Source organism: Sorex araneus, chromosome 2, assembly GCF_027595985.1.
Source record: "Sorex araneus isolate mSorAra2 chromosome 2, mSorAra2.pri, whole genome shotgun sequence".
NCBI lineage: Eukaryota > Metazoa > Chordata > Mammalia > Eulipotyphla > Soricidae > Sorex > Sorex araneus.
This window is the reverse complement of record NC_073303.1, coordinates 204,660,886-204,676,543: the sequence shown is the minus strand read 5'-3', so window position 1 is coordinate 204,676,543 and position 15,658 is coordinate 204,660,886. Positions and strand designations below refer to the sequence as shown.

General features: G+C 40.9%; 1 protein-coding gene across 9 annotated transcripts in view; it reads right to left on the bottom strand.

Moving 5' to 3' along the window:
* HECW1 (HECT, C2 and WW domain containing E3 ubiquitin protein ligase 1) overlaps window positions 1-15,658 on the bottom strand; it is a 268,709-nt gene that overhangs the window by 173,233 nt on the left and 79,818 nt on the right. For 7 of the 9 annotated variants that reach the window (XM_055124933.1, XM_055124931.1, XM_055124935.1 and 4 more), the window contains one exon: window positions 2,623-2,678. The exons of the other annotated variants lie outside the window; for them this stretch is intronic. In XM_055124933.1, coding sequence (XP_054980908.1) covers window positions 2,623-2,678 — 56 coding nt within the window. The remainder of the gene's footprint in view (window positions 1-2,622; window positions 2,679-15,658) is intronic. 9 annotated transcript variants of the gene reach the window in all.

Below are 15,658 nucleotides of genomic sequence, written 5' to 3'. Positions count from 1 at the left end.
TGCAACAGAAAAAAAGCAAATACATGTTTATGGTTTATATTTATTGTGACCATGAAAACACTGAATTATTGTTTAAAACTGTGTAAAACAAGTTTTATAAAGCAAGCTAGCAGAGCAAACTCAGGGCTCATATCTGCTGACACACAACATTACAGCTGCAGAACACCAGCAATGTAATATTTTCCAGAAATTTTATGGTGTGGAAACAATCATGAAAGGGGAATGAAATATGAGGGGACCTCCAGTTCTTGTTAAAAAAGAAAATTCTGGGCTCTAATCCCAGCACAACCAGGCCAGATAGATGTATGTGATGGTATACAAAACTGGCACTCTTTTGCTTAAAGCAAACAACTTATTGAATATCTCTTCAAAAAAGAAAAGCTCAAAAGAGGAGTTACACATGACAATTTTGGTGACATGCTATCTCAAGAAAGTAGCTATGCAGTGTGCATGGTCTTACACAAAAGGTCTGTTTTTTATCTCCCTTTCTAGAGTTGATTCCTCAAAGAAACTATAGAGAATATAATTCCCCTTGAGTGGTAAAACTTGTATTTCAAAGAAATTCACCTTTTATAAAAGCACTTACTTTGATAGAATGGAAATAGGATGCTGTGTTATTTCCTTCCAGATCATCAACATGCAAGAAGTGATTCTGGTGACGGTTCACAGACTACATCTTGGGAGCCTGAGTAGTGATGTCAGTATACACTGTCCTGACAATCAGGGAGTACTCACCCATATAAACGTCAAGGCAGAATGTCCTGGATTATTAAATAAAATCCCCTGAGATAATCTGTGCGCAAATTTAGCATTTTTGATGAATATAGTTTTCTGTTTTGTATGTGTGTTTGTTTTGTTTGGGGGGGTGGCTGACAGCGGGGGTGGGGGGGGGAGGGCGAATGCACACAGAGCTGTACGGGGCTTACTCCTGATTGCATTCAGCAATCACTTCTGGCAGGCTCAGGCCCAAATGGGCTGCCGGGGGTTGAACCCGGATGGGAAGGCAAGGTAAGCACCTTATCCTCTGTACTATCTCTCCTGCCCCACTACTGAATCTGACAAACGTCAGCTATGATTCTCTAGGATGAGAAGCCCTAAGTTTCCAAGGACACTCATCCTGGAAAGAAGAAAAAGGGGCACTTTTGAAGAATGTTACATAGATGCAAAGGAATTTCTTGGTAATATTTATTTATATTTTCATGTTGGGGGACTTGAAGACGGTCTCTAGTGGTGTTTGGGGGATATTCTTGGCTCTGTGCTCAAAGTGACCCTTCAGCTTTACTAAAATGGAGAAAGTTCAAGGGTAGAATAGCTGAGTGAACCTAGACATAAAGCTTCTAGCAAGTTTAGACACGAGGAGGCAGCTCAGATGGGAAAACATGCTGGAACATGAAACAAAAAATAATTTGATGTCACTGTATAGTCACTATCCCATAACACCTGACAGCACATAATTAAGTATTCACTTAATGACGATATGTGAAATGCTCATTCCCAAATCATGTTATTTTAAACTTAACAATCAGGAAAATTCCAAACTCTCCACTCAATTTAGGAGAATTTGGAATGGTTGTGTGCATATTTCTGGATTATAAAGTGCCCTGTGGGAGAAGATAAGGCCTGAGTTCAAGGGGTTTGACTTAGCTCTTTGTTCAGGAATCACTACTGGCAGTGCTCAGGGGACAACCTGTGGTATGAGGACGGAACCATCATCAGTCACATGCACAGCAAGCACCCAACCTACTATATTATTTCTTTGGCCCTTATTTTTTAAAACAAAGTCTTCTTTCAAGGAATGGTTGTGTGCATATTCCTGGATCATCGGTAGGACAAGGATGCTGGCATCTAAAAGGGAGGTCTCCAAATTCCTGCTTCTTACCAGCTGGGAGACTTTGGAGTTGTGACTCCATCCTTTGTTCCTTATATTCTTGAGATTGGGAGCAAGTTGGACCCACCTCTTCAAATTATTAAAAGTAGACAACCACAAATGTAGAAAAGCAGAAAAATCATCCAATAGAACTCAGAATGCATAGTGTGCAGGAAATGTCATTTGTGATCATTGGCTATCACCAAAAGTTATAAGTTGAAACACATGAAGAGGGGACTTGGGGCAGAAGGGTCTAGGGGGACTGAAAGCTCTTCCCAGGAGGAACCACCAAGCTGTAAGAACCTCCTTCTAGTGAGATGGCATCTTACCAGGGTGTGTATATTATATACGTGGTAGGAAGAGGGACAGGCAGACTTTGAGTTAGCAGGAAAACTTATTGCTCTGGTCTCCCAGCAAATTTTTGAATGTTTCTATCAACTGTAAGAAACACATATCTTGAAAAATTTTGGAAGAACCATCATAGGGAATTTCCATACAAATTCATTTGTGAAAGCAGTATATTCACAACACAAAAGAAGAATCTGACATGCAAAGAACATCATCCCCAATGGAGTCCTCATGTCAGTGCGGCAGCAGGCAGTGGAGGGGGAAAATGGATCCCAAATGCCAGGGCCGTACCTGAGAGAAATCCTGGGCAGGGCAACCGCAATGGGCAGTGGCACATTCCATTATGAGTGAAGTGGGTTTATAATGGAATGACATGAATGGGTTCTTATAATCAGAAAAACACTGACCTTCACACTACACAGGTGCAGCAGCATAATGACCCACCACGTACACGCATCAATTCCTGGGGAAAAGTCCAATGAGGTTAACTCAGTGTGTATCCCAAGAAAAGAAACATTACTCACATGAAGTACATTGTACCCGCACCCCACCAAGATACCTGGCTTGGACAACCAACATGTCAAAGAAAACAGTTACACAAGTATTATGTTTATTTAAATGAAATAGACAAAATTTAGCAAGCAACATTATTTGACATTGTATTTTGACAGGCTTTTAAAATTTAACTCTAAGGTTTAAAAAATCTATTAAAAAGTAGCTTATTTTTCTAGAAATTTCCAGGGGAAGTTCTGTTTCCCAAGATCTCAGATAACACCATCTAAAAATCCTTCTCTGATGCACTTCACTCATATAAGGTTTCCCTCAGTCACAAGTCATATAAATCATTTAAATTGCTGAGAATGTCACTGACGTTTCTCAGTAAACTTACTCAGGAATTTACTGAGACATGAGAGTCCAAAGAGGGAGACTTCCCTTTCATGTCAAGCTCAGCATCAGCATCACCCAAATGGAAATCACTGGTCACATTATCAGCATTTCATTATAGAAAAAAATCTTGCTAAAATAAACATATAGGACTTAAGCAGAGAGATGTCAGAGAGGGAAATTGCTGGTGGTCTACTTCGTCCTTTTAATCCTGGTATCACTTTAGTTCATGAGTCTTTATTCTGATTTTATAACCTCATCTACTGCTGAAGTTAAGTTTGTTAGAAAGTGAAACTAAATGAACTTTCTCCAGAAAAAAAAACAGTATATGATGTCAGCATTCTAAACCCCCAGTGAAACTCAAGGCTTTGCTAATGGATTATCTTATATAAAAACAAATAGCAAGTTTTTACTCTTGTTCCAAAGTTTAATGTTTTCCTCTCAGCTCAGTCCATTTCAACAGAAGCAAGAAAACTGAACACCCAGATGGAGTTTCAACTCTGAGGCTACTCAGCTGTTCTCAGTGTGAGGAAAGCACATGATGACACCCCTCGATCTCCTCAGGCTCCCTTCCTTGTCATGACTACTGGCTTTCCAGTTGCTCTTCAGGTTTCCCTTGCTCTGTTCCAGTTTTAGGTTCTTCTCCATCACCCTTTCTGTGTTGGAAGCCCTCAGAGCCTTCTATATTTACACAAAGTATCTGCATTCCGTCCATAACTTCAATTACAACCTGAACATGAGTAGTTCCCAAATCTCTGAGGCAGCTCTCATCTAAAGTTTAAACCCAAAAGCCACGACAACTCCTCACCACCCTGACAAACAGTGCAAAAGTCGTTCAGGACTTCATCTTCAAACCTGCATCCTTCCCAGAAGCTCAGACTTGTCAATAGCTCCTCTATCAACTGGGTCACCCTCTCAAAAACTTGACGGTTCAACTGAATTCCCCTTTCTCTAATTGTGTCCTTTCCCTCCATCCAAATACCCACTTCATTTTCCCTTCCCCCAACCATTCTAGAATCCATCTGCTTCTCACCATTTCAGCCTCTCCATCATCACCCAAGCACCTCTCTCCTGCTCAGTCTCAATTTACCTCAAATGGTTTCCCTATTGACCCAAGCTTGCCCTAAAAGCATTCTTGCACATAGAGAATACTTTTAACATATGGGATACTGATTGTCACTTCACACTTAGTGGCTTCACACTTCTTTTAAGCTAAAGCTATTAAATACTAGTTTGAGTCATACATGCAGAAGGAACCTTATACTCCCTTTACCCCAGCCTCACTGCCTGCCTCTCTCTCCACCTCGTGCATTTCCCTCTGGCCTTTTGGCCAGATTTTTAAAACATTTCTTCTTAGAGAGCAAAAAATTACATTTACTTATTTTAGTATTAACAGCTATAATTATTTATTTAATAAAATGCTTCTTGTGAGATCCTAAGAACAAGTTGTTTCACTAGATATTGTCTGGTTGATGTTTCTGCACGAGCTGATCAGCTGACAGTCGGCATGGAGAAACTGCAACAAGGATTACTGTGTCCTCCTGAACCCACAGCTGCGGCCCTGGATCCATCAGTGCTTCTTGGCAACTGACTGGTTTGTTAAATTTTAGGCTAATTTCTTTCAACCACTTTTCTTGATCACATTTAAGAATGCATATTTACTACCACATAATCTTAATATCCACTTCGGGCTACTTCTGCTTCTTCAGACTCCTCGCCAAGCTGTTTTCACTTGGGATGCCCCAGAGGGGGCTGGGTAAGAACTCTCACCGCCCCAAGGGACCCAGCCCTGGCAGCTGACCTCCACTAGCCAACCGCTGACACACTCCAGGCTGCTTTCCAGACCATTATAAGACACTCCCTACCCATTTTCCATATTTGATGGAGTTCAATCAGTAGGCAAAAATCATAGATATATATACATATACATATATATATATATACATACCTCTCAGGGAGTACAGCAAGCTACTAAGAGTTTCCCGCCCCCATGGCAAGCTACCTGTGGTGTACTCGATATGCCAAAAACAGTAATGATAGGTCTCATTCCCCTGACCCTGAAAGAGCCTCCAACCATTGGGAAAGACGAGTAAGGAGAGGCTGTTGAAATCTTAGGGCTGGGAGGAACAGAGACATTACTGGTGCCCACTCGAGTAAATCAACGAACAATGACAGTGATACAGTGAATCTTAATATATTTTTCCCAAGAGAACTCTTCATGAGCCAATATTTAAGGGCATTTTTCCTGTCATTAATAACTTTCAATATCTTCCAAATTCTTAAGTTCCTTCATTCCTAGAGGCTATCTCTTTCTTAAATTAAAAAAAAAATTAGTACCTTGGTGAACAGGTCCAGTTTTACTGGAATAATGTGAACATGTTTAGATCACTATTAATAATTCACAGAGGTAAACTAAAGATGGCTTAACATAAACTTCCAACTTTCTCAAACTTGCTATTCAAAATTTTTAGTTTGTGCTTGTTTCGGGGCCATACCCTGTGGTTGCCAGGGCTACTCCTGACTCTGTGCTCAGTGCTAGAGAGACTCTACACAGTTCTGGGGTTCTAAACAGGGTCTGCATGAGACATGTGTACAAGAGAAGCACCTTATTCCCTGTACTGTCTCTCTAGCCCATATGACATTTTCTTCACAACCTGAGAGATTCACACTGGTTCTAATAAAGATCACTCCAAAGATGCCCAACTGTCCTCAGAGAGACAGTGCTAGAACTCACTTCCTGGCCAGGCAACATAAATATGCCAGCTTTTTTTTCATACCTTTTCCCCAGTTTTAAGTAGAAAAACATGCCAGGGTAAGGGCAGCTGATTCCTGCAGTCGAGATGGTAAGGATGGTGTGGAGGTTGTGCCCAGCCAGACCCTCTGCCAGCCCCCATCAGTCCTCCTACCCGTGAGCACAGATGGATCCTGCCCCACCTCCTCCATTCTGCCCAGTGATATGTTGTTCTGCTGCTTGCTTCCGCCCAACCTTCACATTCCAATCACAGTGCATCCAGGATAGAGAAACACACATAATGGAATGCCATATTTAATTAAATCCACAACAAAGCTGCCTGCATAGAACAACTGCTGATCCCAGTTTTCATTAAAAAACAGATTTCGGTGACAAGTAAAACATTTTCCTTGTATCATAATCAATATAATGAGGCAGGATTGCACAAAACATATGTGCTTAACTTTGACCTCAGTGACTAGATTTCCTTCTGCTTGTTTCATCAGCTCACATAACTTACCTACAGTGGATGTGCCAACAGACTTAACCCTGTGCAGGGGTTTTTAATCTTTCAAAGGACAGAAGTAAAACAGATTGATGAACTGTATCTCTCAGTTTTCAAAATATATCACCAGTTGTCTTTGAGGGGTTTCATTTTCTTGTTAACCTTGGGAGTCCAAGAATTATTATATACCAAAGAAGACTTAGGGCATTTCAACATCCATTGACCATCTATCATGTGCTGGTGTCATTTTAAAACACTGTAAATATCATGGTAAAAACAATTCAGCAAAGACGTGGTTGCCACTGTTCTCATTTTTTGTTTGTTTGTTTTGGGGTTGTATCTCTCTGTGCTCAGGACTTATTCTGAGCTCTGTACTCAGGGATCACTCAAAGCTCAGAGTGGTGCCAGGGATTGAACCAGGTTTGACTGCACATAAGACAAGTGTCCTTACCTCCTGTACTATTTGGCTAGTCCTATTCTCATCATCTTTTATAGTGAGAAAGCTAATGCAGAGAAAGCTTATAAACTTGCTCAATGTCACACAGATGGAAAGGTCCAGAGCCAGAATTTAGACCAGGCACTGGCTCCAGGTCATGACCTCTGTGCTTCTTGCCCTAGAGGAATCAGTGCTGCACTGTATCTGCAAACAAAATGTACAAATGAAAGCACAACACTTGCCTTAGGTCACTGACCTTAAGTGTTTAGGAAGATTCTAGGCTCTCAGCCAGAGATTAAGATTTTATTTTGATCAGAGATATTTTTGGGACACTGATTAAGTGTGCATTTTCCCCAAGACCTCATAAGCCCCAAATGTCTCTGTTATTCAGTTTTACTTCTTTCCTATATTTATGTGTGTGTGATTTTTAAAACTTTCCACTTTGCAGTCTAATCTCTTTCTGAAATTTATCTGTGTACAAGAGTTTATTATTATCTATCTCATTTTAGATATCCCCCCCAAATGGTTTTCCAAGTGCTATTTGCTAAGCAATCATTTAATATACTAAAAAAATGTTAAAAACTCACTTACCTTAGTATTATCAGACTATTGTTTTTCCTATTTATATGCTGACAAATTTTTTATGTGTGTCCACACCCACACATACAAAATTAAAGCTCTTTTATAATGTGTATTATATTGGTTACCATAAGTACCTCCTTCACTCATTTTTTTAAAAATAACTGCTCCAAAACCTCCTAGCTATGCATGCAGTTTATAATTAGAACCTGGAGATCTTGGGTTGTTATGGAACCAAAAAGCATGTTAAGTGTGTGGCAGCATCGTAGTTATCACGAAGCATTTCCAAGGCAGAGGGTGAGGAGGCGGGGATTCTGACAACTCCCTGTCCAGGGTGCCAAAGGAAGCCAATACTCAGACATGTTCTAGAACAGGGTTTTCCAAAACAGACCCATACTGAGCCCCAGGGACAAGGGCCCACCTAGAGGTTTACTAGACTAAGGTACAATTACGGGCTCTTTCTGCTGCTTTGTTTGAAGATAACAGATTTCCAGGAGAGCATGGAGGTTATTTTTCTGAAAGGAGTTGGTAGGTTAAATAAGAGTATAAAAACTTCACAGGTATTTTTATTAGGATTCTGTTATATTAAAAATAAATATGGGAAAAGTTTCCCATTCAGGAGCACGGTCTATTTCCTCCACATATTAAATTAAGGTTGTATTGACTTTTAACAAACATGCATATCTCTGTTGACACAGGTCCTTGCTGTTTATCCAGTGTTCATCCAAAGCACAGCTCAAAAACAATGAAAACATTAGGTCTAAACTACATCCACCAAACTTGGAAATGTACCTGTCAAGGTAGTACGCAGTGAGAGGTGGTATTGGGGGTCTGGGCTGCAGAGTGGGGGGTGGCAGAAGGAAGCATTGGGACACTGGCAGAGGAAAGATGACACTGGTGGTGGGATTGCTGTTGTAATATTGTATGCCTATGACTCAACGATCAATAACTTTGTAAACCACAGTTCTTTAAATTTTAAAGCTTTGTAAAAGTCTTAAAATGTTTCTATAATTATGGATTTGAACCAAAGGATACCTTCTTATTCTGCTCTTTGTAAGAATAATGACTCACTTATTCCCTTCTTTTGTTTTCTCAGTATCTTTTGATTCTAAGCTTTCACTGATTTGGGGTTCACTAACAGCCAGGAAGAGAAGAAACTCAATATCGTCAACTCTTTTACCTAAGAGTTGCCAAAATCTCCATCTCACCCCACACCAAGGGCAGGACATGTGTTTGACAGAGATTCTGACGGAGCAGGGTCTCAAAGCCTGGGTGTGGGCCATGTGTCTCCCAGGGAATATGATATGTTGACAGATCATTCTAGCGATTAGGTAGAGGAGAACTGAATAGACACCATCAGTGCCATAAAGAACAGAAAAAGAATGATCTAGGGGCTAGAGATTGCTCAATGATAGAATTCATGAGACCAAAATTTGAATCCGTATAACTGCATTACATGCTGAGTGTAATTCCAGTAGTACTTCTATCTGGGATACTCTTTGTCACAGGCAAATGCAGGAGCACTGAAAATAGAGTGTGAAATACCCAATAACTATCACAACTAAGTGTGCAAGGATGTAAACAGTGAACACTCCATGGAAAGTGTCTGAGCACAGCAATCAAGTATGTGTGAGCAATGCAACCAAGTGTGTGTGACCTCCAGTCACTGCACAATAACATCAAAAGGGTAGATAAAGGGGAAAAATAATCATTTATAAAAAGATTTTTTAGAGAATGATGTAACACTCCTTGTGTTAGTGGCAATTTTTAAGAAGAAACAATAAATGAGAAGTGAAATGTGATTTGTGGGTGGGAGGGAAAATGTTAGACTGGATTTCAGAAAAGCAAGGAGATTTTTTGATTAAAGACCAGAAGGAAAAAGAGACTGGAGAGATAGTATAGTATGTAGGGCATTCACCTTGCACCCAGTTCCTCTGCATCCTATATGATCAACTGAGTCCAGGAGTGACTCTCGAATGCAAAGCCAGGAGCATCTCCAGATATGACCTCAAAACCATAAAAAAAAAAAAGACGTGTCTGAGGAGTTGGCCATAGAAAGAACATCTAGGGAAAGGCCCCAGCAGTGGCAAAGGTCCTGAAGTGGAGAATTTCTGGGTTTTGACAAACAACAAACAAGCTAGTGTAGCCAAAAAAAAATAGAACAGAAAGTAGTAGTTTTTGCTTTGTTTTGTTTTAAATGCAGCTGAAGAGCTAAGGATGCTGAATGGTGCTATGCTTCCTTCAGGAGAATGGTCCTGGTGTTAATGAGCAAGGCGAGGAGCTAACGAAAAGCACCGTGCAGGCTGGACACGTCCTGGCTGACACTGGAGAATCTGGCTGCCGGTTTAGAGAGAAGAGGCTGGTGTGTCTGTGCGGCACTCAACGTGAAAGCCTCGCCAACACTGTGCTTGTCCGGGAACAATTTCTATCACATGAGGCTTTTACACACCAAGAGATGTTTGATGCTCCCTACCTATTCATCATAAAGGGAAAGATATAGGGAGATATAGATAGATATAGATGATATAGGTATAGATATAGATATAGATGATATAGATATAGGTGCCTCTCAGCCTGGCAAGCTACCAAGAGTATCCCGCCCACACAGAACAGCCTGGCAAGCTCCCATGACGTATTCAATATGCCAAATACAGTAACAATAACAAGTATCATTCCCCTGACCCTGAAAGAGCTTCCAATCATTGGGAAGGATGAGTAAGGAGAGGCTGCTAAAATCTCAAGGCTGGGATGAATGGAGACGTCACTGGTGCCCGAGTAAATCGATGAACAAGGGGATGACAGTGATACAGTGATACCCGTTCATCTGATTACTTGTGTGGAACTCATTTCTGTATAATATGGACTATTTTAGTTTCTCTTTCCCTGGCTGGAAACAGCAATCCATGATATTGGTCTGGACCAACAAGAGTAGGTGAAACTTGTAGGCAGGAAACTCTAACCCTGATATTTAGGACCCCAATTATGAGTTGTATTCTAGAAAGCAATTTGGAATCACATATATCAGTAACTATTCCTAGGCTTCAAACAGTAACATTGCTTCATCATTTTGAAGGCTTTTCACAAAATTATTTTCAGAAAAATTATTTTAGGAGGAGAGGCTTCCAGTAAGATTTATCACTATCAAGTCAGTTTATAATTGGAAATCACTTCGTTTTCAGTCACACATTTTTTAGTACACAGTGGGTAATATATTAAGATTTCACATACACATAAAAGATTTTATCAGGGGCTGGAGCAATAGCACACGGGTAGGGCATTTGCCTTGTACGCAGCCAACCTGGGTTTGATTCCCAGCATCCCACATGGTCCCCTGAGCACCGCCAGGGGTAATTCCTGAGTGCAAAGCTAAGAGTACCCCTTTGCATCACCAGGTGTGACCCAAAAGCAAACAAAAAAAAAGATATTATCTTCTTGCACATATAATTCTGTAAAATTACTAAAAAACATAGGCATATAATAAATGTATACATGTGGCTCTTTCTGGCCAGTCTCAAAAGTCCTGAAATAAATGTCACTCAACAAAGAAAGAAAAAACATGTTATCTGATTTGTGTTTCCTTAGTATTTTATTATTTCCACATTGGTGATATATGAAAATAAATAGGTTTCTAGTTGTAATATTGAGTACAATAATGTCCATTAGGTAGGAGAGGGAGAAAAGAGTTATATGTTAGTCTCAATATTCTATGAAAAGGAAAATATCTACAGACCAATAATATCATCCAGAAGAATACTCTGAAAAGTTGAGTAGCCAAAATTTTATCACTTGTATCACTTGTCAGCCTGTTGTCATCGATTTGCTCGAGTAGGCACCAGTAACGTCTCCATTCGTCCCTGTCACGTGCTAGTGTAGCCCAATGGCATCTGCTCACTCCAGGAACACGAAGAGACTCAAACCATTCGTTCAGGATCTTGATGAAGAAGTCTGAACATCTCGTAGGTGGGCAGACAGTTCTTTTGACATCCTATGGAATCCAGTCGATAACAGCTCTAGTCTCTAAATTACATTACATGTCCGGTCCATCTGATTTTTTTAAAATTTTTATTAGTGAATCACCGTGAGATACAGTTACAAACTTATGAACTTTCATGTTTGCATTTCGTTCACATACCTCTACCAGTGCCCATTCTCCTCCACTAATGTTCCCAGTATCCCTCCCACCACCCTCATCCCTTGGCAAACAAGACAGCGTCCCTGATTTTTGACCGTCGATGGAGGTCAGAACTCTAGATTCCTTCTCTCACTTGAGTGAAACGTGATATTCTAAGCATAGCTCTTCCGATTCTTCCTTGGAATACCTGAATAACATTCTCATGCTGTCTTTGTAGGTCCCAGGTCTCTGAGGCATATGTTAGTGCAGGAAGAACAGTGGGGTCGAAGAGATGTGCCCAAAGCCGGAGGCTCTTAGTCCTCTTAACCACTTCTTCAATGCTCTTGAAGGCGTTCCATGCTGCTCTCTTCCTCCTGTGCAGTTCAGGTGCCAGGTCATTTGTCTGTTGAGTTCTCGACCTAGGTACACATAACTGCTGCATTCGGAGATGTTTGTTCTGTTGAGGACAAATGGAACATCAGGAACTGGTCCATTTCTCATGAACATTGTCTTTGTGAGATTCAGCTGCAGTCTGACCTTCCCACACTCACAGTCGAAGTCAGCCAGCATTCATGCCACTTGGCTAATGTTTGGTGTTATGAGAATGATGTCATCAGTGAAGCAGAGGCAGTGTAGTTGCCGACCATCTATCTTCACTCCCATTCCTTCCATACAGTCATTTCATGTTCTCAAGGGTGGCATTGAAGAGTTTCGGTGAGTTGATGTCACCCTGATGAACCCTTCTCTTTATGTCGATAATCATTTCTTTGTAGAATGGTGAGATCTTGGTGGTGAATCTGTAATACAGCTCACGGAGGATCCTGATGTGCTGAGTTTGAACGCCCTGTTTGGCTAGGCCTTCAATGACTACTTCAGTCTCAACAGAATCAAAGGCCTTCTTTAAATCAATGAATGTTAGAGCGGCATCTTGAACTCTCACGAAACGTCAATGAGCATCCGATTTAAGTTGTTAGGCATTCAAACAAATCAATGCTCATGGCCAAGTTCATGTTGATGAGGACACCAACACCACCGACACCTCTACTGTCACATGTTCTGAGGAACAGTTCTTCTCCAGTGTGGAAAATGGAGTGATGTAATTGATGCCTTCTCGTGTTGGTCGATCCTATGACGCTGTACTTAGTCTTCTGGGCTTACACCATCAGGTCCTCAATGGATGTTTCTGATGCCAGCATATGTGCGTTAAAAGTGCAGGTAGTCATTTTAGTCCTTCGTTTTGGCAGCCTACTTTGGCCCTGGGATTTTAGCAGCCTCTCCTTGTTCATCCTTCTCAGCACTGCCATATAGGGGGCTCTTCTAGGGTCAGGGGAATGAGGCCCATTTTTGTTAGTTTTTGGCATATCAAATATGCCACGGGTAGTTTGCCAGGCTCTGCCATGTGGATGGCATGCTGTAATGATGTGTGTTGGTTCGCTCTTCGCCAGTTGGCACTGTTACCACTCTCTTGACACAATGAGGTGGTGAACCATCGAGGTCGGTGATTTTTCCTACTCCTCACTTATCTACAGTAGCTGGCCCCCTCCCTACTCCTCCCTTGTCTACAGTCAGCCAAAATTATACAACAAAAATCAGAATACTGAAAATCAGAAATACCAGGAAATAAGAATATTTTCATATTTCTGAGTAAGAAACAACAAGTATCTGGTTTCTGTATTAAAGGATGAAAATTATTGAAGGATTCCCAATTCTATATTGTCAAAACTCCTCTAGCTTCTTCTAATACTTTGATAACCTTAGAAAATTCACTCCTCCCTCTCTTATGCACCTATTACTCTACTAAGGCACTATTTTGGAAAACTCTATTTTCAATCTATTTGTAATTTATTTGGAATCATGACATTAGTCTACCTCACTATTTACTGCCTCTTACTAAGTATCATAATTTCCATATGATAAAATTAACTTTCATTTCTTTTTTTAAAACAATTTATTGAATCACAATGAGATGCACAGTTACAAGGTTGTTTATGATTGGATTTCTGTTATATAATGTTCTAACAGTGTACCTTTCACCAGTGTACATTTCCCACCACAATGTCCCCAGTTTCTTTTTTCCATCCTCAGTCTACCTCTATGGCAGGCATTTCCTCCCCTCCCCTCTCCTATGTTCCCCTCCCCTTCCTTCTCTCCCCCTCATCCTCTCCTCTCCTCTCCTCTCCTCCCCTCTCCTCTCCTCTCCTCTCCGGCATTATGGTTTGCAATACAGGTACTGAAAGGTTATCATGTTTGTCCCTTTACTACTTTCAGCATGCAATTCTTGTGCAGAGTGATCATTTCCAACTATCCCAAATCAGATTCTCAAAGCTAAATGTGTGTGAATTCCACAAGACTATTAAAATACACATTATGAATTAGAATTGTATTTGGGGGTGAAGACCCCATTCCCAGGTTCCCTGCCTTTTCCACTAAAACATACTTAGTTCCAATTGTTTTAGAATAAAGACTCAATGTCCTGTGTCACTGTTATTTTCAAATTCACAGTATGTCTTGTTCTCTTATTTGGAAAAATATACCTAAACCCTGAAAAGATTAAGTGGGGGTTTCAAAGAGACCTGGCACCACAACTAAAGGGAAAAAAGAAATAAGGTCTCCTGACTCCTTACACTTTCTATCAGATCATGTTGCTGCTCAGGAATAAAAATTCAATTTGGGATCTAAATACACCTTAAGTTGAAAAAGCCAGCACTGTGATGTCGATTTTCTATGTTAAAAATAAGATATACTATCAGTTTGCATCTACAAAATTCTTTATTCAAAGCTTCAAAATACTTTTTGACAGACTGTTGGGCTATTTATAAAGGTTTCCTCCAAAGGGGTCAGAGAACCCTCCTGCTGCCCTTTGGTACTCCGCCCCTTCTGTGCTCACACCAAGGCTTTACTGCCTCTCTGGCTCAGAATTGCCTCTTCTGGGAAATGCTTCAATCTCACCACCAGATGGAGTAGGGGCTGGTACACAGGATGCCCAAAATTATTCTGCTCCCTAGCCAGAGCTAGACACCAAAGACAGACATGGCACAAATGGGGTCAGTTAATAGGCCAGTCCGTGGCAAAAAGAGTATGTTCTTGATGATCCGAGGATACATGAGCACCGGTTGGGAATCTGGGAGTTCCTCAAAACCTCAGGCCATACAGAGATGAAAAAGCAAAGAAATACAGTCTAGAAAGTGGAAAGAAACATAAGCCTCTTGTGATTTTGCAAATAAAACTGTCCCATGATTTGATATTACTCCTCCTTTTTTTTGACAATTCTCCTGATTATTTGAATAAGCTCAAATATGTTGTTCTTCCTGCAACCAGTGATTCAGGAAGGAACAGACATATATTCCTTCCTAGGTGACTTCAGTTCATATGCAAAGTTAAAAATCTATGCCAGAATCATTAATTAGATTTATAAACCAATACCTACCCAACTTCATAGAATTCATGCATTTTTACAGGGTGCCCACAGTGGAGCTTACAGGAGCTGAGTAACTCCTGGTGATGCTTGAGCCCGTGGTACAGACCCAGTGCTATGGTGTTGAGCCAACAGTGCTTGGAGGCCAAATGCCCTGGGAGTAATGCAGTGCGAGGGATTCAACACAGGGCTTGGCACATGTTAGTTATGAATTATCTTTGTGATACTTGGACATCTCACAGTATCTAAGGATCTCCTGATTCAGTTCTGGTGACAAAAAGCCACTACTTTTACTTATGACTGAACCCTAAACAACAATGCCTACAGAGCTGGTCCAAGGACACTTCAGGACTGCACAACATTGACCACCCTGTTGAGAGTCGGCAGGCTATGTGCTAGAAGGAGAACTTTTGATTTTCAGGTGACAGAACCTCTGACAAGCAATGTCTTCAGATTACCGTGCCAAAGGGAAAATAAAAAGGAAAGTGCTGATGACTAAGCCGGACAGACTACCTACCCCCTTGGCGAGAGCTGCTCATCTCCAGACTCAGGTTGCACCATGAGACACAGTTCACCAAAGGACAGGCAGACCCTACTGAAACCTGGTATTTCTAGTCAGGCCTGTCTAGAACTCAGAAGACACAAGTTCACTCCCATAATTTACTGCTCAAGCATTCCTCCTTGTGGAATCAGGCTTTGGAAAAATTACTGTAGTTTATCTGCCACTACAAGTCATTCATGCAAGTCCTCTATTGACAGCAGTGGTTCAAACACAGCAAAG